This window comes from Acanthaster planci, linkage group LG04, assembly GCF_054643075.1.
Source record: "Acanthaster planci isolate LZ-2023a linkage group LG04, COTS_SCS, whole genome shotgun sequence".
NCBI classification, from domain to species: domain Eukaryota; kingdom Metazoa; phylum Echinodermata; class Asteroidea; order Valvatida; family Acanthasteridae; genus Acanthaster; species Acanthaster planci.
This window is the reverse complement of record NC_141780.1, coordinates 10,582,352-10,607,394: the sequence shown is the minus strand read 5'-3', so window position 1 is coordinate 10,607,394 and position 25,043 is coordinate 10,582,352. Positions and strand designations below refer to the sequence as shown.

Below are 25,043 nucleotides of genomic sequence, written 5' to 3'. Positions count from 1 at the left end.
CTCTGTCGCATCACAATAATCATAGGTTGACTTTTTTCACATGTCAGTGTTTTTCGGTTTACAATTCAAAAATGTAACAAGTTTCACAGAATTTCACTCAACCTTGTTTGTGTCTAATCTTAACAAATTTTTTCTCAGTTTTAACTCTTCCTCCTTTTTGAGTACAATTTTCTCAAAAGCGTAATTAGGAAATTTTGAGTGCAATGTGATATAGGGATTCTTGAAGTATGTCTAATGTCCCTGAGCAGCTAGGGATGAGTCCATTGGGATGAAGTACACGTATACTGTCTCAGTTGAACACCTGATCCTTTGGATTTGGCTGGATGGCTTGCTGTTAATCTTATTGGCTTACTAGTTCAGGCAAAACTCAAAGTTACATAATTAACCAGTCTAGGACACCCATTCACTGTACACTAGAACATCAGGGATTGGTTTATTCGAACAAACATCTAATCACGGGAAAGCATGCTGAAGCGGCTAATTCAGAAATATAACTACAGAAGGCACCCCTTGAAATGGAACAGCTTAAACATCAATTTTACTTGCCTGATAAGAAAACTGCCCCAAATGAGGACACAGGTCAACAGCAACTAACAGATGGTGCTTTCTCAACTGTAAGTTGCGGGCAAGGACAGAAGTATTTAGCATATTTCCCCCCATAATGCACTATCTATAAGGGGGCATGTAATACATCCAGGGCCAAATCCAATCTACGGATGGCACCCCACTCAACTAATATTGCATGGGTTCCAGCAACACAACCTCATTTCTCCCACATCACACACACCAGGTAATACTGTAGCCCTCCAACCAAAAGTCCACTCATGTCAAAGTACGCAACAGCGCGACACGCTAAGACACCACATTTTTATTGTACGGACAACAATGCACCAGCACAAACCTAATATACATGTATGGGCAGCAGGGGTCCACTCAGGCTGCAAACGAGACATTTGCCAGGGACACTGCCCCTTGCAACTAATGCTGCAAGAGTTACGGTAGATAGGCCCTTCTTCGACTGTCCGCTCCCCCTCAGAGGGTCCTGACATCTCCAAGCAACCCACCGTGATCCCTACAGCCCCCAAAACACAGGAAGTAGTGCTTACCATGAACCAGCATTCCGGTCCAATGCTGAGAACTTAGCGGGCAAGGTTCATTCTCCCTCATACTGGGGCGGAGCGCCTTTCACAGCCTCACCGCAGCCTCACCCTTGCGCAGTATCTGCTGCGTGCATGGAGTAGTGACTAGCTCCGTTCAATCAGTGCGCAATTGGCAGGATACAGTCGCCATGAATAGTGTTGTGAATGCTGCATTAATTGCTGCACACTGAGTATACAGTGTTAATTAAAATATGCTGGTGTAAGGGCAAACCCGTTCTTAAAATTACCATCTCCCAACAACGCAAAGTATTACTTGAAATTGTTTCTTGGTTCCCGCTGCAACATCTGACTCGGACTGGCTAGCCAACCCCGGCAAGCTCAGTGGTCAAGTGGTTAAGACATCTGCACTAGTAAGCAGGAGATCATGGGTTTGAGTCCCACCCAAGCAAACCTGAGAACATCTTCACAAGCACTGAGTACTAAGTGTTAATCAGTATGAGTTGTTGAAAGGGTAAAACCTATACTTACAATTAACAACTCCCCAACGCAAAGTACATCTTGAGACACAAATACCTAGCAAAGCCCTCAGACCATGGGCCAGAAATCATAGCTTCACTGGAACTGGAGTTCCGTTCTCACTTTCGAGTGGCAACATGGAATCATGTTTTCTGGGTCAATATGAAGGTGCTGAATTCAAAACCATGCCTACTCCCAAACTCCTCCCCATTTTAACTGTGTGGGTTGGGTCTACTAGAGAATACCTACCCAAACAGTCACTACTTATGCAAATTTCCCAAACGCATATACATTTAGCTATTCGCTGAAAGACTATATCATGCAAGATGCCCTTTGACCTCCCACTATGCACTGCAGTCTCACTGCCATGTTTATCATTCTTTTTGAAAGTGACTAAAAATGTCATAGCCTGGTGGGGAGGACAGGCAGGACAGGACTGTTTGGGTAGGTATTCTCTAGTAGACCCAACCCAAACAGTTAATGTGGGGGGGAGAGTCTATAGTGCTCTACCTACCAAAACAGTCACTACTTTGATACAATCCCTGCCCCATGGGAATAAATGCCTTTGCTGTCTTGCTCACTCCACAGATAATTTACCGGTACTATTGGTTCTCCTAGACTCATACCCCAATGACGGAGCGGCAAATGTTTACACAATTGTTTTCTAAATGGCTTCCAGCTAGGATACAGAGGGCCCCGTGTAAGCACAAATGCCATTCATCAAAATATTACTTGTGCCCTGTCTGATAAGGTTAACCTGGACTGCATGGCAGAGCCATTTTCAAAGCCTCCCAGTCCAAATCTTAAGATTTCCCCAGTAATGTTAATGCAGGCACCAGTACCAGAGGTCTGCACCAAGAACCTTCAGGCCAATTCATAATGTAAGTCTGGGAGCTTGGAGGCAACCCCAGGGGGCAGCCTCCCTTAGGGAGCTGCGTGGTCCCTATTGGGGGGAGGGTGTGTGCCCTTCGATAAGGGGACTCCCAGAAATAAATGATGGATGAAACAAACCCCTTGATCCTGTTCATTTATTGTTGATCATGTCCTCTATTAAAATATCCCTGAAAAACAATTTATGACATTGACATTAAATAATAATATAGAGAATTTACAAAGTATAAAATCATATGTGTGTTGAATGTGCGATGGAGTATACTAGCATGTGCATTAACATTTGCATAATTAGTATTTCAACTCTGCCAACTCTCCTGGGGTTGCAGTTACATGTAAATATTCTGTGACCCACTGTAACAGGCTTATGCGTAACAAACAGGTTCAGCTTGAATTGACAGGACATGGGTGACAATGCGGATTATAAACAAATACAAACACAAACGATTAAGTTCATTCATGCAAAGAACATTTAATGAGGCAGCCCTGGGATGAACGCAATTGTTATGCTGATGCTCTTGAATTATGCATGCCTGCTGCAGCAACCGCGATCAACCCGAATATTCCATGCATGGTGCACAGACAGACCCTCGGTGTACATGTACATGTTCATGTATACCTACTGGTTATTCTCGGAATGTGTAAAGTGGGTGCCGCATTTGCAATTCAAAGCGTCGGGGACATAAACACGGTTAATTCTTCTCAGACTGTCACAAAAAAGCAGACTCTCTATATACTGCAAAGGTGATCGGCACAATGCCCGAAAATATATATTTTACTGGCACAACATCGAATCACACAAGGAGAGCACTATCCTGTATTTCAACACATGCACATGCGTTCATGTACAGCATCATTCGCGTGCACATGTGCAACCAGACTCGTGCAATGAAGTATTAAACAATATGACTTTTTGTCACTTCATGAAAAAAGAGGAACACAGAGGCTAAGCTTTTTGTTAGTTGTTTGTGTAAAGTTGCTATGAAATTAAACAACATTTTGCTTTGAAACTCTGCTAATTTACTCATTAGATCAAAGGAAGTAAAATGGTAGGAAAAACTCCAGGTCGAAAAATTTTAGATTTTCCACCGGTGGGTTTTTGTCACTTCGTGAAGACACCGACGAATTAATCAAATATATTGTGATGTGTTTAGAATAATAAAATTCACTGTAGTATGAAAAATGTTAATGCACATGTGAGATTAAAAAAAGCAAATACATGTGTGAAAGCATCGATCCAGGGATTTTTAAATTAAAAGGCTTTTGATCGCAATGGCTGATGACGAAGCTAAACGGCATGCACACGTAGGCCTGTGTGTATCTGCAAGAATGTGAGGACTCATCAACTGAAGCCCCAATCCATGTAAGTAGTCTTTCCAACACAAATTGTGTCATGGAGAGATATTTTTATTTTATTTTCCATCTGTCTTATGATTTTCGACACTAGCTTCATGACACAATTTATCAACAGTCCGAGTTCACTCACCAACCATGTGGCGCAGCCGCCCGCATGCAAGATGGTAGCTGAAGAAGCATGATGTTATGAAGGAATACATGTATTGCGATTGGATAGCTGTGTCTTGCAAAATGTACGTCACGAAAACGCAGTCTCATTGGCAGGTACGCCTGATCTTTTTGCAGCAATACAAATAATTCAATGTGGGGTGATTAGTTGGGCTCTTGAGATGCGAGAGTAGTCAAGCGAACTTATTTGGACTTATTTTTATCGGCACTGGGAAAGGAATTTTTGGTTCGTTTGTGTAATTAATGTACAAAATCATTGATTTTTGAATCATGCTTTACATTTGTCATGACTACAGGAAACTGGCAAATGATGTCTGTGTATCGCGTTGTAAGAAAGCGTGACACATCTGGAGGGGCGGACGATTAGCCTTGTGCTGCAGCTGGAAATTTTGTGGAAACGCTCGTTTCGAATACATCTATTCAGATTTCATGTTTCAGAATTTTTAACCTGTCGATAGAGGGTGCTTGACAATTACGTGACGTCTTCAGTAGATGATTTGAAAAATACTTTACCCCAACACACTAATACCATTGCAAACAAGTCAATATCTATTACCACTGTAAATATGCAATTATATGGGTAATGGGCTAAAGTTGGTGGTTAAAGAAACATGCACAAAACAAATGGGCTTTTGAGCAGTAGAAAAACAATGGGAAGAAATAAAAACAGAACAAAAAGAATGCATTTTCTGCAAAATTGCAAAAAAGCCAAGATAAGCCAAAAACAGAATGTCTTTTTGCAAAATGGTGAAAAAGTCAAAAAAGAACCAAAAAAATGCCTTTTCAAGGAATTGCGAAAAAAGTAAAAAAAGTAATGAAAACAATAGCTGCTCTGCCTGTTCAACCAAATCAGCAAAAAAAGAACAAAACCAATGCTTTTTTTTTAAATTGCAAAAAGCAAAGAACAGAACAAAAAGAATGCTTTTTTTTGCTAAGTTGGTAAAAAAAAGCCAAAAAAGGGGGGAAAAGCCATAGGGAAAACAAGAGCTGGCTAAAAAGCCAGGATACAGTCAAAGACATCCACATGAAAAGTGTAGGGTATGACTTTTATAGGGTCCCTGTTATGCTTGACAATCTACATGCACTATGTTTATTCAACTGTTGTAATTCAAATAGTAATTCAAATCAGTGTCCAAATTAGATGTTTATTTTTATAAATAAATGTTTGTAATATATAAACAAAAAGTAGCAATGAAAATGTGAAAAAAGGGGTTTTTTTTGTTTATTTTTACCTCATACTACTGGACCCCTTATTTATGGAATGACCCAATATGAAATAAAGTCTTGTGGGGATCTCTGGAAAAAAAGACATTGAAATCAATTGCTAAGCGAAAATGCTTTTCAACGGGTTAAACTTTCTGCATGTCCCATGTGTAATGTAAGCAAAATTGTGGGTTTGCCAAACTGCAAACACAACATCAAAAGTATCATATCTACATACACATACCTCATCTTGACATATGCTAGTGCTTTCATTCCTCTGTTATCAAATTGCAATGTTCCGACTTGTTCTTTTCCCATGGAAATACGAGCTTTTGACAAGTGGTAAAATCCCTGAAAGCAAACAGAACACATTATCAAGTGAACAATTGACCTTCGCAAATGTACACGTGTAACTGGACCCTAATTAGGTCTTACGTTATAGCCCCTAGTAGTCGACTCTCATTAATATGAGGGCCTTGGGACCTACTTATCTTTATTATCCAGAACTTCGCGCAGGGTGCAAGAACCTCCATTGGAAAATGCTAAAGCCCAGCCAAGTCACAGGGCAGAGGGCGGACTTTGCTGGGTGTGCCGGTCACTCTTGGCAGTGTGTGCTTTAGAGTGAACATATTTTAGCAGTCTGTCTTTTGCCATACTTTTTTCAGGTATGTTTTAAATGTTCTATTTTTTAGTAGATAACAAGGAGTGGTAGATTATCCAGAATCCCTGAGCACAATATAGTTTTTAACTTCCCTTAAAAGTAACAAGGAGTGAAGATAACTTAAAGATTGTATAATCAATGGCTATTTGGGGATCCTGATAGTCAACTGGTGTTAGTTGATTTTTCTAGTTTTTCTGTCCAAGTTATGACATGCTGCATTTTGGTGAGATTCAATAAATTTAAAGTCTGGTAACAGGAACAGTTGGGTTGGATTTGTTCTAAGAATGCTAATGGCCGAAATGTTTGTTTCCCTGCTCAATGTTTAACTTGTGTGTAACTGAATTCACTGAAACTACTAATGTCTCTGCATACCCGCACATACTTTTCATCTTGTTTAGAACAATAATTTTTTTGTAGCTTAAAGAGGTTCAGCGAGAAAAAGTTTGTTTATTGTCTAAAGAAGTTGGTGTACTGTGTACTGTAATGTACATGTTTTGCACAAAGTGGTTCAAATAGGCCTGTTTATATTGAAAGGAGCCGGTGCTTTAGAAAGCTACCCTGGATTGGAGCATCATAAGAGTGGTTTTATTGCTTACAGCATCACAACCCCTCTTAGTGTTTATGCTTTAGCCCTAACCCCTAGGCCCTTTTTGCTGGGAACCCTCCTCATCCTCCAGAATCCTCCAATTCCGGGGTTGAAAAATAGGATTCTCTCTCAATCCCCCAAAATCCTACAAAATTTCTTGAAAATGTTACATGGAGGTGTGCCTGCTGCCTAAATCCTTCAAAAAAGGCACTGCGAATGACATTCTTGAGCAGTGCGGTTGATTTAAAAGAAATATCCAGCTGGATTTATGCCCGACTGAGCAAGAACAACACAAGGTCTAACCCACGACCTTCACTAATGGCATCTTTCGCAATCACTCATGAACTTTTGCCGTTCTCCCTCAATCCTAGTATTGAAGAGGGTTAGGGTTAGAGGCATGTGCCAGGCTAAGTTATGCTGCCATAGTAACAGGGGTGGCGGCCAAATTGTTAGTGCTGTTCCCAGAGGAGTATGTGGCAACTGAAATATTACATATTTGTCTAAAATAATGTGGGTAACTAATCTATGTGTTGCTACACTTGAGATACTGTAGTTTGTTGATATAGTTGCCTGGCATTGTTATTTCATCAAGTGTTTGTTGCCACTCTTGGCAGTGTGTGCTTTATAATGAAGAACACATTTTGGCACAGTCTCTTGTCTGCCAATTTTTTTTCCAGAATAAATCACAGTCAGTACATCACATTTGCCGGTGTGGGAGTCGTTTCACTGATTCGAGTCTCCCCCTTTCAAGAACCCAAAGCACCTATCCCCACAAAAGTGTAAGCAGTGGCTTGAGGAGGCAACACATATTAAGATACAAATGCCGGAATCAACTGCCAGGGTGCATAGACATGGGGTTCAGTAGTCAAATTTACCCTCAGCAAAGGGAAGTTACCACTGACCGTGCCAAGCTTGCACTTTTGAAGAGCCCAGGATTACCGCACAAAGATGGGGAGGACCAAGTTCTCCTGCCAATGGAGGATGATGTCATTCTTCCCCAACCGAGTGATGGAGTTGAGAGTTTCAGGTTGTTGTCCTGACAGAGGAGCTGGGAAAGCTAAAACTGACAGTGGCTGCCCCTACCTCTGTTGTTCTTGCTCCAGATAGAAAACTGCCATTTTTTTAGGGAAGGGAGGATACTACCGGGTGCAGTGTGCCAACAGACGAGTTTGTCACTACCATCCGTCATGCCTATGACAGACTGTCTACTCCAACTCAGTAGTAGGGGCAGTTCCTGCTTGACACATTGAAGGGGAGCCCCAGGGTTGAGGCTACGGCCCTCCTAACCGAAGGAAAGTCAGTAGAAGATGCCCTGGTCTACCTTGCTAAATCTTACTCTAAGAATCTAACTACCATTCGTGACTTCTCAGTTGACCTACAATACATGTTCCAGCACTTCCAGAGGAAATATAATAAGCTTTTCCAGCACTCGGACATGATTCTGCAGAAACAGTTCATGGACCATCTAGAAGCAGAGGGATTCTGTCTCTCTTGCCATGACATGTTGGACCATAGGTCTGACATCATATTTGCAGAGATGAAGCACTGGATAATACAATAGGCGGAGCACAAACTCGCCAACCATGAGATGGCTAGGCAGCAGGGGACTCTTTCAGCACTTTAGTTGAAGGATGAGGACCACGTTGGCCAAATGGATAGAATCGCAAATGAAGCAGGTCTTGGAGAAGCTAGACACCCTCCAATAACCCTCTGCACCACCCCAACCGCCATCCTGGCAACCCACTGGCCAATGGATTCCCAAAGTGACCATCCCACAGCCCAGTTCGTTGTTTCAACTGCAACGAGTTGGAAAACTTTGCCAGAAAGTATCCAATACCCCGAACCTACTACCACCAATCCCCAAGCAGACACCACCGCGACAAGCCCAGTGGCAGGGAAATGACAGCCCCTAGCTGTTAGGAGCCAGACAGCTGGAGGGAGATCAGATAGCTCTAGGATCCTCTCAACTGGAGCAGTAACCAATTGTTACTTGGTGACAGTTCTCTTTGGAGATATCCCCTTGGATGCTCTGCTAGACACAGGGTCTACAGTGATGACTATTACAGATAAGTGTTACGATACAGCCTTCAAGGGGATGGGTTATAAACTTCGTGACATACCATGAAATTTCCAATGTCAATCTGAGAATAGAGTTGACATTCCTCATCTTGGCTACATTGAGGTTGACCTCACTGCCTTGAAGACCTGATCCCCTCATGTTAATTTTAATGGATCTGGAGACCTCGGGTGCACCACGAACCCCAGCAATCCTGGATATGAATATCCTAGGACAGTGTTGGTCATGGCCGATAACCCTGCCTGATCGAAGCTTAACACCTAAAGCAGTTGGGGTCAACAGACGGAACCAACATAGCAATGGGCAATGACAGCCACAAAGAAGTGCCTACAGTTCCAGATGACTGCCAGTCCCATTAGTCATGCTTATCTTCCTCAAGACAAGAGTCCAGTGATACTAGCCAGACAAGTAGCAGTTCTGTATGTATCAGCTTGACCAGGGCCAGATCATATGGAGTACAAAGCCATTTTGGAGCCAGATGAGTACTGAGACGTGCTGACATCACTTGGGCTAGGTCCATGTTGTGGCAGGTAAGTTTGTGGTAGTGTTGACAAATGAGACCAAATTTGATGTTACCCTGCCTGCTCATGTCTGCCTTGGTACCTTGTATCATACAGATGAAGTCTGTCTAAGCAAAGGAAAGAAAACAATGAATATCCCGACCCAACCGCCTGTTGCCCAAGCAGCTACTGTAACTGCTTCACAGACCGAAGCCATTGCTGGTGAGGTAGACATGGGAGAAGGACTGTAACAGGAGTTGAGAACACAATTCTTCGATCTCCTGAAAACTTATTTCATAAACATGACAGGGACTAAGGGTACTTTGATTCCATCAGACACAACATTGATATGGGGGATGCCTTTCCTATCAAGCAATGTTATCGGTCAATCAGCTACGATCCTTTCTGGGGTTTGCAGGTTTCTTCAGCAAGTTCGTGAGTAGCCTTTGATCAAGGCACGGCGAAATGGATCGTTGCTCAAGAGCAAGGAGCTGGAGGAGACTAGTTTAAGTACCAAACCAATGCATGCAGAAAGACTACATGACGAACCGCACATCCGCCCTGCATGCCTTTAGAGTTCTACCCCACGCTTATGTTTTTCTTCACATTTGCTACCGTTTCGGTAGCAGATACGATATATGCGTATGCATTAAGTCTCCACCAATCAAAACAACTACCTCTGTTGTGGGATTACATCATGTATGTATGAATTATTCATCATTACAATGGACGCGTGTATTCAACATGGCGTCTTTTCCAGCAGTGGGGCTCTAGCTGACAATATGTAGCACCGACGCTTGGGATTCCGATCAACAAATTGAAAATGCAGTAAATGTTGGCCGTGAAGGCTGTTCTGAAGGGTCAAGACGTATTTGTCAATCTTCCAACTGGATATGGCAAAAGTTTCATATACCAGGCCGCACAGTTGTGCAAAGACTTCATGGACGTAAGTACCGGTAGCCTAGACAAACTATTGCTAGGCTTACTTAGCCCCCAAAACATGATTGGTTCAGAGAAATGTGAATAATTCATCAACATTAGCATATTGGATAATTCAGATCAACCACTGCAAACAAAGCGCCAAAGGTGCTTGTGGCAGAGCGCACAGTCCACAACACACACACACCTCGGCTACTGAATGCATATGCATGGTTTATTTCGGCCGTGCATGTGGTTCGTCTTGTAGTCTTTCTTCATGCATTGGTTTGGTACTTAAAGTAGTCTCCTCCAGCTGCGTTCCTTGTTCTTGAGCGACTATCCATTTCGCTGTGGACACCTTGATCAAAGGCTAGTTCATGAAGGGATTCTCCAACGCTGCAGCACCCCTCCTTAAGTACTTCCAATGGACCTCTACAAAAGAGGGGAGAAAGAGAAAACTGACAGAAATAACCCTTGATGAACAGCCCATGCAACTTTCAGACTCAAGCAGAAATTGGTGACAGCCCCAATCCTGAGGTTTCCCAACTTTTCATAGCCATTCACTGATGAGACAGATGCCATTACTTGTGGGCTAGGGGCAGTGCTCTTGCAGCAACTACCCAACGGAACCAGCACCTGATTTCACAAAATGCCACAATGCATCGTATCTCGAGTTGCGATGTGTAAAATATCTCAACTCGTGATGCGTTGTGCTATCCGTTTCACAAAACTTGCGATACCTTTAATGCATCGCAAGTTCCTCGACAAAGGTTCAAAACCTGCCACAAGTTATGATGTCTCTTTGGGTCATCACAACTACACAAGAACATGTTGCAGGATTAAAAATGGCGCTTATGCTCTTGACATTGTGAGGCAAGACAGACCCTATGAAGAGAGTGGCTTTTCAGGGATAGGCGCAACTGTTGGATAGTTTAACCAATGACAAGGTTTTCCAAAGCTATCGCTTCACCCGTGAAAGGATTAACGGGATAGTACAGCATGTTGGAAACCAAATTCAGCACAATACTCAGGTAAACAAATACATTTTTGTAAACTTGGCAATGCATGAAGAAATGTCTTCCTAGGCCTATATAAAAAAAAGTGCATAAATATATTACCAGGGACAAGGGCATATGTCGAATCAACAGGAGGGGGCAAATATACATTTTAGGAGGGGGAAATTGGAATTTTGTCACATAGGCCTAACCATTCATCGCCCTTCCGAGGGGGTTATCATTAGGCTACTTTTTCAGGCTTTGTACATGCTTTTTACAGAAAAGAAAATAGGAAGGCATAAAATGTTGAAGATCAGTTTGCACTATTCTAGTATTTAGTAGTGCTTGTACTGTATTAATAAAAATGAGTTTTCATAGACAGACTGTAAATACTGTCTTCAAATGCAGAATTAGTTATTGAACAGAAAAGACGGGGTAGGGGCTGGAATGGATTATTGATAAGTGAAAGGACACATGCTGACAGTACATGGCAGGTGAATAATTATGTTAAAAGTCCATCCAAATTTTTGTTGAAGATTTTTTGAAATTAAAACAATTCTTAATGCAGTTTCAATTTTATTACAGTGCCTGAAAATGCACATGTGTATCCCACATTTATAATTTCTACTTTCGCCATTTTAGGGCACTTTGGAAGTTATGGCACTTAAACAAGACACCTCAACAATGAAAACATTTCAATCATCATAATTTGCAGTTTTAAATCTTTTTCGATGATGAAATTTGGATTTTCCAGTGCATGACGATTCTGGTACGACTGACACTTTCCTAAAGGATCTCTCTTCTTGTAATGACGTCACAAAAGCTGTGCCCTTTAATCGTGGGGAAAAGAACTTGATATGTAACAGAAAGATGCTACTCTTGGCAAAAAAGTTCAAAGAAACAGAAAGTTAAACAAATGTGTACCCGATGTCTTATTCCATGTCTTAGACTCTTCAACAAGGTAAATATACCCTCTCAATACGAATTAATTGTAGAAAATTCTACAATCAAGTTTTCTTTGCTTTCTTATTTAAAAATGTAAAACAAGAAAAATTCCCACTTACAGTGTAAGAAGGGGTTGAGGACAGCTGACACCAGTAACACACTATATATTTGTCTTTTATTGAAACAATAAATATTCAGGGTCAAAATAACAGTTGGCAAGGGACATGTTGAAAATAAATGTACATGTATTGTGGATACCAAATTAACAAATGCATAAATATTTTTCCCATTTAATGTAAAATTCAGAAATTCAAATACTTTCCTATTAACAGACACTTCACAGAAGTTCACTTTCCGCAGTTACTAATTTAACCTCTTCCTGCTGGACGGATACGCTTTATATGCATGACCGGGATCTCCAAACTCGGACAAAGGGAACTGGGCATTGTAACAAGACTGTATTCGGAACAAAAGACCAGGATGCTGGGCACTACCAACATTTTTTCACTCTCAAAAGTGGTGATAATCCAACCTTGTTTTAAAACCGTAATTTTCGTCATTACTGGCTGGAAATTGACTCAGTTTAATCCCACAAAACTTGGCAAAGTCTTAAATAGAAATACACAAAGGTGACAATTTTCATAGCAACAAGCAAATTACACTTACCTACACACTGAGCAGATGACACCACACATGTCTTAGATGAAACAATCCATCTTCCAATCATCTATGTTGTTTAACTCCTTGGCACGTTGTTTCCCAGAGGCTGTTTTATAGCTTACTTTACAGCCACAGTAAATAGCTGTTGCCTAAAAATAATTAAGCTCGTACTAAAACTTTCTTTTTGCTTAAAGCACAAAATAACGCATCATTCTTGCAACATGTTTTGTGACATGGCCCGCATGATGCATCGCAGTAGTGATGCGTCGTATCATTAAGACACGTTATAGCACTACGATTCATCGTAACTTGAGACAGGTTTTGTGAAATCACGTACAGGGCTGTTATAGCATGCCCAATGGACACTTATGCAAGGCTGAGAGGAACAAGAACTAATCGGCGTTTAAGCTGAAGCTTCTGGCCATCTGGTGGGCTGTCTGTCAGGCTTTCTGTGACTTCCTTATGGGGAACACGTGCATGATTGTAAGTGACTCCAGTCCATCAAAGTACCTTGATTGCGCCAACTTGAGTGCACCTGAACTCTGGTGGGATCATTAGCTGTCTTCCTTTGACTTCAAATTTGAGTATCCCCTTGGAAAGAATAACAGGGCAGCGTATACTCTGTCTCAGCTTAGCAACCATTCTGATGAACCTGCTGACAGTCCAGAAGTTCCAAATGTTGAAATCTCCTGGGGTGCCATCTCTGGTCCCACCTGTATAGTGTCACCAAATCTGTGTCGTACAGGCAAATGGTAGCTGTAGCCTGCCTGGGTATACATCATCTCAGCTGCAACAACTTCAGCTCGAAGATGTCCTGAGAAAGGTATGTATCTTCAAGGGGACAGAAACCTACCAGGTATGAAAGGACTTAAGGAGATGTATGAGGTCCTTAAAATTTTGAACACTGGGGCCAACTCTACTTAAAGGAAGGAGTACTTTTTCGCCAATGGAAGTACCCTGATGGGTCAGAGGGTGAATGCCTGGTTGTGCTAGCAGTACTCACAGATGTAGTACTTCACTGTCTTCATGATAACGCTTGGCACTTTGAAGCTAAATGGTCTTTGAAGTAGATAAGGCCCCTCTTTTTCTAGCTCAGGATTGAGGCAACTGTCAAGCAGTGGTGAGAGCAGTGCAGAGGATGAGCTTTAGCTAAACCACCCAACTGACACACCACAGGCCCCTTGGGTACACTCTGTGCCACCGCCCCATCGAAAGTTGCTCACATTAGACATTACTATATTGGAGCCTTCATCAGACGGATACAAGAACGTCCTGAAGCTTAAAGATGTTTTGACCAAGTACACTTGGGTGGTGCCTACCAGGAATCAGCATGCTGAAACTGTGGCAAAAGCCTTAGTCAAACATGTCATAATTCCCAATTTGGAGCACACCTTCAGCTACACTCGGACAACGGGAAATGCTTCAAGGCTTCAGTGGTTGGAAATTGCATGCTCTTTACGGTATTGGTCGCTCTTACACCACCCCCATCATCCCCACGGGACCGGGCAGTGTGAATGGCTCAGAAGAACACTCTCCTCATGATGAGGAGAACAATCTCCTCATCATGCTTCCTGCTGCAAAGAAAGCCAGGTGGACAGACAGCCTTTCACACCTGGTCTCACTGTACATCAATACCACTCACTCCTCAACTGGTTACGAACCGGCATATCTGACGTCTGGACATACAGCACTATTGCCTCAGTATCTGTTGTTAGGGGTAGACCATCTTTGAGAGCATTGAGAGACCCCTCATCTCTATGTGCAGAAGTACTCCGGACAGATGGAGAAGGCCTGGGAGAGATACCCACTGCAAACCTGGAGCAGAATGCAAGGACATCTTTGAGCAACCCCTCAAGCAAGGCAAGTATGTGCTTGTTTGAGAGAGATCACACCAGGGCAGAGCCAATTCATAGCACCATTGGGAACCCAGGCCCTGCATGGTGGTTGGGTGCCCGTACACTGGTCAGCTGGTCTACATGGGGTCCACAATTCCTCTGGCAAAGAGTTCTCCATAGGATGGAGCTTAAACAAAGCCCCTGGGAAGTACCCAAATGGGGAAAATACCTGGGCACCCAAGGCTGATGGGGCTGATGCTGCTGCTGCAATTAGCTCCATCGATTATAGATAATTGCCAATAATAACAATATATCAAATTTTTCGAAGAATGTTTTCAAGCTTAAAACCAATGCCAAACATTTATTGCGGTTTAGCAGCGTACCAATCGGTCCTAGCAATGCACACGATAAGTCTGCTGTAATTTGCAATCTTTTTCAGAGCATTTGACAATACCAACAACTTGCAATCAGAACAGTATATTCAAATGCAGAGGCATGCATACTTCAGCCAATCTGTGATCTGAGTGGCCGGCTTCATTGATGATGGGCCTCATTTAAATTTCAGTATTTAATCATTGATAGCATCTTTAGGTCACTACCAAGAAAAAAGCACGGGAACTGCATGTGCAGGTTGTGAGGTTATCAGTCTAAGTTCAAGGCGTTAGGGATTATTTGAGTCATTGTAGTAGAGTACCATTCAACATGTTTTGGGACTTGCTATGCTAAACAACATGCTGGCCATAAAGAGGGGCGCATTCTGCATGATCCAACATCAAGTGCACGGGTCTTGGAGAAAGACTAAATGATTGAAAAAGCAATGAAATCTTACAAAGGGCAAGATTGGGTGTCTGTGCATAGCTTTTGATTTTTTTCTCCAGATTTCTATTAAAGATTTAACCTTTATTCATGATCCATTTATGGCAAAATGAAAATAATGTTGACCCTTCAAAGGAGCACAAATAATGTTCAGGGCGACTATAAAGGTTAGGGGAGAGGCCTACAGAGGAAATAAACTGCAAAAGATATGCTGTATGACTATATGTGTAGCAAAAACATTTTAACAAGAGTGCAAGACTGTGAAGTCGTCAGCAAGACCAGACAGTTGGCAAGATTAGAGAAAGTCGGCAGTGTCAAGATTTAATTCATGAAAGGGAAGTCAGAGGTTTATTGGACTGAACACTGTAACAAGTTATTGCCTTTGAATTTCTTGCATGGCCTACATTAAGTACAAATCTAGGAAAAACTACAAACATTCTTCTTCCACCTTGGACAAAACACTGTCTATTAACAACCACCACTTTATTATAATTCAAATCTTCATTTTTTTATCATATCAGCACTTTGGATTTATCAATTTCAATGTTAAATTAGTATCATTCATATCAATATCAAAGTAGAATTGATATATCGGATATTGATATATCAAAAGACCTTATGCTGCAGTCCTACAAGCTGAAGATGAATGTCCCCAGATGATTCTCCAACAGCTCTTCCACAGCAGAGTGACCCCACTGTCAAGACAGATTGCTCCGTCACAGACAGAGCTACATGTACCTCACTATTGTCAAACCAACCAGATGAATCTACTCAAGCCTGCCCTTCCAGCACTAGCCAATATGGTCTACAAGATGCATGCGATACAGAAACACAAGTGGCCAGTCCGCCCCCAATGTGGATGCAAAGGCGCCTCGCCAACAAACCCAATGATCTAGCCGTGCAACCAGGGGTAAGCCACCAATGAGGTATCAGTTGAGCGTCATCCAGCTACTCAACAAAGTCAAATGGTTTGTTACAAATGACACTGATACAGAGTGATCAAGCTATTTCGAACTGCTCCACCTCCTCAGTACTGCTGAGGACGTTCTGAACACTAATGTCATTTCCTGTGTAACCAAACCATTTTACCCTATTTGTTATTAATTACATTAATCTTAATCCAGCCTGTAAGAAAAATAATGTTAGTATTAAAGTAAGTGGTATTACCTCAGAATCACAACATTTTTGTATTCCTTTGGAAGTTCTATGTCAAGTGAGTAATAAGATGCAGCAGTGGTTGGATCTGCTCAATGACATGCTGTGTTTTTTTTTTCTTGTGCCTGTCATCGCCCTCGATGACATATTAATGTGGGACAACTGAAGGGTGGATCAACCCTCATCGGATAATGGTACAGTCCAGCCAAGTGGACAGAGGGTGGACTTTGGTGGGTGTGCTAGTCACTCTGGACAGTGTGCTTTACAGGGAACAACACATTTTAGCACAGTCTGTCTTCTACCATGGAGGAATGTTCTTATTCCTCCATGCTTCTATCATCTTTTTTCAGGTATATGTTTTTCTTTATGTTTTATTGTTGAGTAGTGAACTAAAGATGGTAGATCATTATCCAGAATCCCTGAGCACACTATAGCTTTGAAATCCCCTTAAAAGTAACAAGGTGTGAAGATTACTTGCAGTTTTTATAGTCATTGGCTATTTTGAGGATCATGATAGTCAACCGGTGTTACCTGACTTTTTCTAGTTTTCTGTCCAAGTTATGACATCCTGCATTTTGACAAGATTCAAGAAATTTATATTCTGTCAACAGGAACGGTTGGATTGTTGTTGAATGTTAATGGCTGAAATTAGTTTCCTTGGTCAATTTTCAACTTGGGGCTTGTGTGACCGAATTTCTCCCCCCACCTAATGTGGGTTGAGTTTGCTACTACATACCTACCAGATTACCAATACTTATGCATTACTTCCTAGTCCATTACTTCCATTCGCTAAATTCTTGATCACTGATAGTGCACCCTCACTCACCACCCGCAAAGGCGTCAGGCATGTTCGTGCTCTCTTTCAATGCACGAAGCGCAGCGAGGCCGTGTGTGAAGGATGGAGGGAGATTGGTAATCTGGTACTATGCAGTAGTAGACACAACCCACATTAGGTGGGGGGAGGGTCTACTGCCTGCAGCCTATGCAGATTACCAATACATAGCACTGACCCTGAGGCAGTGTTGTAGTCGAGTACTTTTTTCCGAATACCAAGTAATGCCCAGTACTTTGACTGCCGAGTACACAGACAGGGCAAGTACTTTGCCAGCCGAGTACAAGTACTGGTTTCCGAGTACAAGTACTTGCACTTCCAAGTACGAGTACAAGTACAAGCACTTCTAATTCCGAGTACGAGTACAAGTACTTCTGATTCAAAAGTAGTTTTATCTTAAATTAAAGACTCTAAGACCTGCCACTGTGTAAAAGAAACACCGAATGCAGATGACATAGCAACAAGAACAAGTGATCTGGCTAGCAATGTCACGGTCACTACACATGCAGCAGTTGATACAATGTGCACGGCGCCGCGAAGTCTATTTTCCAGACTCAATTATTCACATGCCTGTGATTTTCTGTATGCTGGGTTTGTTGTTAGAATTTTCAGGTCCAGGAACCAGACTACCAATGCCCAAGTAAATCGCCATTCTGAAGTACGATAATATAATTTGCATACGTGATTGGTGAAGTACGCGCACAGACGGCGAATGGGTCATATACGTTAATGGTCCCACATTCGGCCTTCTCTTTGTCAGAACCGTATCGAATATTGGGTCATTGGACTCGATATTTTTGTACCTTATTTTAACGGCAGTGGTAAGTTAATTTAAAGGATTTTTTATCAAGTACTGTTAATCGAGTACGAGTCCTTTGATGCTCGAGTACAAATTTTGAATGTCGAGTTCCGAGTATTTTGTAGCCTGAGTACAAGAACTGTAGTTCGAGTATGAGTACTTGGATGTCCAAGTTCAAGTACGAGTACGAGTACTCTGAAAACGGTACTCGAGAAGTACTCGAGTACGAGTACCGAGTACGAGTACTACAACACTGCCCTGAGGACGGTGTGAAGGCAAGGACTCACTAACCACATCTATGTACCACTGAGAAAGCAAGCAGGTTAATACAAGTATTAATTATACATGAGGCACATCATTATGAGGAGAGTACAAACTAACTCACCATGACAAATGTGCAATTGTCTCTTCTTGAACAAGCAAAGGACAGCCGGCAGATGGCTTATTGAAGTGCCATGTGAATGCTCCCCCTGCAAAACATCACTGAAATAACAAGAAGTGAAGTAACTTTACAAATTTCTATCACAGGATTCCCTTTGAAATAGGCCCATGAGGAATGAAATGACACAGACATCTTGGGCATAAGTATGCCTTATACTTTGGTTGTCTGCGCCATAAGGCCAATCCACGTTACCAAACGCAACTTGCAATTGTATCTCTGGAGGCTGGACAGTAAGGTCAGGTAGACATGATGAATAGTTGTGTAATTGGCCCCGGAATGTCCTTTGTCCTATCAAGGTACCATTTCAGCATGCGGACAGAACACCAAAGTTTATCTGACGATGACGCCAAGGACTGGATCGCCGGAACAAAGATATCTGGGGGATGGAAGAACGGAATTTGATTCTTAGTAGTAAGGAAGCCTAACTCAGGAACAAGACGTACCCCCAAAGGCTCCTATCAAATGTGACCTTCAGCTTTGGAGAGAGCCTTAATTTCGCAACCCCAAGGAGAATTCATCACAGCCAGTAAGAATGCCAGTTTGATGCAGAGGTGCAACAGGGAGGCATGGCCTGTTGGCTCAAAGGGGGGATGAGACAGAAGTCAGAGGACATCGCCGGGACACCACACAGGAACAAGGCACTTCAGGGGAGGCTGTTCAATACACATTCCCCTTAAGAGGTGGTGGATCGCTGTGTTGTTAGAAGAGCCATCTGCAAAGCTGCCGTGCACTGCCGCAATTGCTGAGCGGTAATTTCGAATTGTGGAGACAAGGAGGCCAGAGAGGAAAGGATGAACAAAAAAAAATCAGCACAATTAAAAGAGGTGCAACGGTCGGATCCGCTGAACGTCCTTTGCACCATGAGTAAAATGTCGTAGTCGGCTGTCATAAATCTTTCTTGTGGACTCTCGTCGACCCTTGGCAGTGAAGGCAGCAGCAGCCTTTCTGCTCGAAGGATCGCTTGACAACATCCAACACGTTAAGAGTACAGCTGAGTGGGGTCTGGATGCCTCCCTGATGACCGATGTAGGCAACAGTGATCGCATTGTCTGATCGAACCAAGACCATTTTGCCTGTAATCATAGGGTGGAAGTGGCTGAGGTCTTCGAAAATCTTCTGAAGTTTGAGCACATTGATGTGGGAGATTGGCACCCCAACCAAGATTGGAAGCGTCAGTAGTGATAACTGTCTCGTGTTGAGGTGGAACAAAGGGAAGACCTGCACTGAGGTTGGCCCTGGCTAACCACCATGACAGGTGACGGTAAATCAGGCCTGATAGAGGAACCTGGCAATCGAGGGGATCTTTGCTCAGCCTGAAGTAAGATAGAAGGTGGAGCTGTATGGGCCGCATGTAAAGCTGGCACCACAAACAAGGTCGATAAGGCTGGCCATCAGGCCGAGTAAGTGGAGCCATGCCCGGGTGTTCACTTGGCATTGTCCCCTGAATAGGGCAATGCACCACATGAGATTGTCCACGTGCTCGTCGGTAGGAGTAACAGTGCTGCAGTTCAAGTCGAGAACTGCCCAGAGGAAAGTCAGTGTTTGTGACGGGGTCAGTCTGGACTTCTTGTGGTTCATTATTAAGAAACCCAGGCAAGATGCAAGGTCGTATGTTGCCTTGGACTCGACGTCTCGGACATTGAAAGGAATCGGGTGTGGTCATCCCCCACCTGAAGAAAGAGGCCAGTGATGTTGTATGGTCTGTGGCTGTCGGCAGCGGGCTGATGGAGGTAGACCAGATGGGGTGGTCTATGGGATGTTGTTCGTACCACACCACGTCAAGGTTCAAATTGCTGGGGGAAGGATATATTTTCTGGGCGGTCGAGACGCTTCACCTCACTCTCCAGAAGGCTAACAGAGTATCGTCAATGCTATGAAACACCATGGTGACAAACTCGAGTGAGATATCCGAGCCCTCCTCACATGCTGGGACAGAAACTTGGTCAGGAGAAGTAGAAAAGCCACACAGCGGATGCCAATCCAGGAAGCACGGTTGATATCCCTGAGCACTATCTCAAAACAATGCAGACTCTTGTCAGTGAAGACATGACTGGATTTGTGCCTTGTTGGGTACACCTTATCCTCAACAGCCTCGGGTGGATCGGGTACCGATGAGTAAGCAGGGTTCCAGCTGCTGTTTGCCATTCTCCAAATTGGTGAATAATTATTATTTTGGCTATTGACAAGGCGAGAAAAATTGGCAAATATTTTGCAAATTCAGACAAACCTTAAAACTTGTTTGTCACCAAAGTGTCATAGTGGTATTAATTTCCAACTTTCAAAAACAATTCCCATTCACATTCACTGTCGCAGTGGTGAAAACTCAAGCGCAAAGCACAGTGCATTAAACAGCTGCTCTGGTTCCCGCAGCATCCCCCCCCTCATGCAAAAGAACGCATGATGGAAATGTAGCAACCAGAACCAGTCTATACATGTACGGTACATTCCAGATTAGATTAACCACATCAGCCGTACACGTTATCGCATGCAACCCTAAATCTGCTGGTCAAAAAAAGGATCGATGTTGCAAGAGGTTTTCTGCAAGTTAATTTACAGAATTGGTCTCTTATTTATGTATGTATTTTCTGTGATTATGAGTTTAATTTGAGGTTGTTTTGCTCATACTTAAGCGTGTTTTAACAAATTTCCTGCTGTGGCACAAGGTTTATAGCCCGCTGGTCTGGATGCATCACGCACGCTTACCACGCGATACACAGACATTGTTGGCCAGTATGCTGCCGTGATTGCCAGCAGCACTGTGTGAAATGTCCACAATTTTTGTGAATTGTCGACTGTAGAAATTTTTACACAGATTAAGACAGGTGTTCATCATTTTTTGAGATAGTTTGGGAAGCTGTCGTCCCCATTCATGCCATTCAATCAGCACAAATATTGCCCCCCAAAACAAAAAGACTGCGCGCATGCAGAAGGCTTAAGTTAAATAACCATAAAAATCGTGGATTCTTCTTCAAATCGGGGAAATCTTGGGCAAGTGTTTGTCCGAAAGGGTAAGCAAATTTATGGCATGGGCTACCCGATCTGGCATGCTAAAAAAATTTGTTGCGGCCCGAGTCCAGTTGAGCATAAGCCCATGAACACGTATGCGTGGGCTCAACATGTACTTGCATTGTACTTCCTAGGCCTCGAACATGAAGAGTACACTTAGTCTCCGCATAATTTTGTGCTTGCGTTACATAAAATGGCGCAACCTCAAACCTGACACACTTGATGCCTTGATGAGGGTTACTGCTGAAGGTCCTCCAAGCATTGTGTTTGATTTCCATCGGACATTCAAACTGTGGTCTGATGAAAATCCTAGAAGATATTTGGTCCATGTACATGTATGTGAGTCATTCATATGGGCATGTATTCTTCACATGTACTTACCTTGGAAGTAACTTCCAGCAAAACGTGTGAAATATGAGATTAACATGAATTCCAACAAACGTTGGAAATATGAGATGTACAGGATGTAATTTTTATTAAATGTTAGTCGATTTATAATAATTGATCCATTTGCAAAGCAGTTCACACAAATTAATTGAATCAGAGTGAATGACATGTCTTTTATCTTTATTTTCAAACAACTTTGGCTGCCAAAATACATTATTTTGGCTATAAAATCAAACATTTGGCTACAACTTTGGCTGTTAATTGAAGTTTTCCAGCTGGAACCCTACGTAAGTATCACAATTGCCCTGTGGAAAGTTAAAGTACGAGTGAGAACGGTTGCCACCATATCACGTCTTGGCCTTTGCGAGCTTATCCATGGTTTCTACTTATGTGAGGTCCAGAGGAAGCTCAGGAAAGAGAGGATGAGAGAAAGACAACCCTGGTGTGCAATGCTTGAATGAGGGGCAACTCTGGTCTTCCACAGGAGGAGCAGGAGACAGAAGTCCAAAGACCTGAATCATTTCACATTGGAGTAGACGAAGGCGGGACTCCGAAGGAAACAGATCATTTACCAAAACAGGCTCTTCCTCATCCTGCGACTGACGCAAATCAGAGACCAGCAGCGGTAGATCAGGACCAGCAGAGAGATCAAGGGAATGGGCCTCAATGGATGCCAGCTGAAAAGGCCAAAGAGACAAAGGAAGATCCCGTTGCCCCGTATGAGATACAGAACGGCCTGGGGGCGGGATCCGGATCTGGATGCGCAATGGCAGGGGGATGAGTACAATGCTGAATAAGCGTTGAGATAGTCTATTGGAACTTGGATCTTTGGTAGACGGAGATCCCAATTTTACTTTTTTCTTCTTGGAAGAGTGGACGGAAGACGAACAGTGGCTGCGAGATTTTGCGCTTCTGCCCCGTTTCTGTTGAGAAGAATGCTGCACAGGAGACGGGGCTGTGGGTTCATCCCGCTGTACCGGAGGCAGAGAAAAACCAGTAGACACCACCCCCTGTGGAAAGGGATCAGCGATAGGGGGAGGCCAAGCCATCGTTGTAAGCCAGTCGGCTCAATGTCCCCAGGTGAAGAGTGGGCCCAGGAGGCTAGGTCTATATCTCAACAGGAACGGGAACAGGCCATAGCAGTCGTCCTGTTAGTCCAAGAGGTTGGGCAAAAAGCCATTGTCCAACACCAAGCCCGAAGGACAAAGAATAATACGCAAGAAATATCTACCTCGTCGAGAGGGCCTTGCGGTCAGACTCGATGGAGAGGAATTGAAAAATCACGGTGAAGACCAGGCAGCAACTACATTCAAGGTACAGTGCTTCATAAGGGAAAGAGACCACGAATAACTAGCCAAACGACGTTCTCTCATGCAGTAGACCACCACTGTAATGCACCAAGATTAGGCAGTAGTGGAGCGGAATCGGACTAGTGATATCTCAGGGTCTGCAGGCGCGTGGCATGAGCACCAAATACCACACAAGTACCACTATTACGAGTTCGCGAATTTCACTTGATGCTCGAAGAGCTAACTCGTGTGCTCGAAAGTACAGTGCTGGAGCAAATAAGGATATCAAATGGCCATACCCCGGACTGGCCAAAGGGAGGGAATAGTTAACTACGCACTGTCCTATTCCCTGACTTAGCAAGGACCAAAACCAATGTCCTACTAACCACCTGCTGTCAGGGAACCCCGTTTCGAGCCCCATGGATTTATACACAGAGCAAGGCTGCCTGAAATCGGACAAAAGAGGTTCATGTAGTCCATGTAACAAAAGACCACACTCGGAACAAAAAACCTGCTGCTGGGAATTGCCATCATTTTTCAGCTTGCACTTTTCGAAGGTAATCCATCACTGTTTTTAAACAGTACATTACTGTTTTAGGCGTAGCGCACCCGTGGATGAGCACCGAGGTCAAAAGTGCTCCAGGGCCCCGTTGATGAGTGATACAGCACCACTGCACACTCATGTACACATTGACAAATCATTTTTAAGTTTGCAAGAAAACAAGGTGATTGGACTGACCTTATTCTGTGGTTTGGTACAGATATTTACAATCATTCAACTTGTTTTACTACATTTTCTATACAAACATGTATGTAGATGTCTTTGTGATCTTTTTTTTTTGTTATTTCATGTCATTTAGTGTTTTTAAATTTCTTGTTGGCTAGTCATTTGATTGTACATTGTCTTTAATATTTTATGTTATGTGTCTGTGAAAGTTTTTATATGTGTCGGGTTTTACTGTATATAGTTCATGTGATATTAATATTATATTTATCATTCTTTTCTTTTAATTCAGTTTTATCTTGTAATTGTACATTGTCAGCCGTTGGGCTGTCTGCTACAAACATACTGTAATAAACCATAAATAATATTAATAATAATTACCGCTAATGGGTCATTAGGGAGGCATTTCCATAAGAATGTGCACAAAATTTTTCCAACTTAACTGTCCCATAATTCAATATTCCCTAGTCTGATCTGAACCAAACTTCGTGTTGTCATTTTAGGCCCTAATCTATCATCTCTCAAAATCTGGATGGTAAAATTCAGCCTCCTTCTGGTAGTTTGAAAATAGGGAGACACTGAAATATCTCCCTAAAAGCCAATGTCTCCCTAATGCTGAAAAGTTTACCATAAAATGTCTCCCAAATGACCTATTTGTAAATATAATGGCACTAAGAAAAGAGGACAAACGTGGCCGATGCCTTCAAGGAGGGGGGGAGTGAGTGAGGGCGCACTATTAGTAATTGAGAATTTAGCGAATGGAAGCAATGGACTTGGAAATAATGCATAGTAATCTCCGTAGGTTGCAGGCAGCAGACCATTGAAACTACTAATGTCTCTGCATAAGATGTACCCACACATATTTTCCATCTTGTTTAAAACTATAATGTTCTGCTGAAGTTAAGCTAGGAAAAGTTTGTTCATTGTCTAAAGAAGTTGATGTACTGTGTGCTGTAGTGTATTGTACATGTATTGCAAAAAGTGGTTCACATAGGCCTGCCATGTATATTCCGTAGGGTAGCAGTGCCTGGGTGGACATTCCTTAGACATGTGGTCACTCCCTTATCAGGCCCTGGGGGGTCTGATGACCAGTGGTCTGTTATGTTGAAAGTAGCAGGTGCTTTAGAAAGCTAGACTGGGTTGGAGCATGGTCACAGTGGTTTCCGATTGCTTACTGCAAAA

The 25,043-nt window shown here is 42.8% G+C and overlaps 1 protein-coding gene across 7 annotated transcripts in view; it reads right to left on the bottom strand.

The window, feature by feature from the left end:
• Nucleotides 1–25,043, bottom strand: part of LOC110988582 (vacuolar ATPase assembly protein VMA22-like) — a 124,181-nt gene that overhangs the window by 55,691 nt on the left and 43,447 nt on the right. For 6 of the 7 annotated variants that reach the window (XM_087135487.1, XM_087135483.1, XM_087135485.1 and 3 more), the window contains one exon: nt 5,479–5,585. In XM_087135487.1, coding sequence (XP_086991613.1) covers nt 5,479–5,585 — 107 coding nt within the window. Of the gene's footprint in view, nt 1–5,478; nt 5,586–18,398; nt 18,497–25,043 lie in introns of all 7 variants that reach the window. The other variant, XM_087135489.1, reaches the window with a different exon arrangement.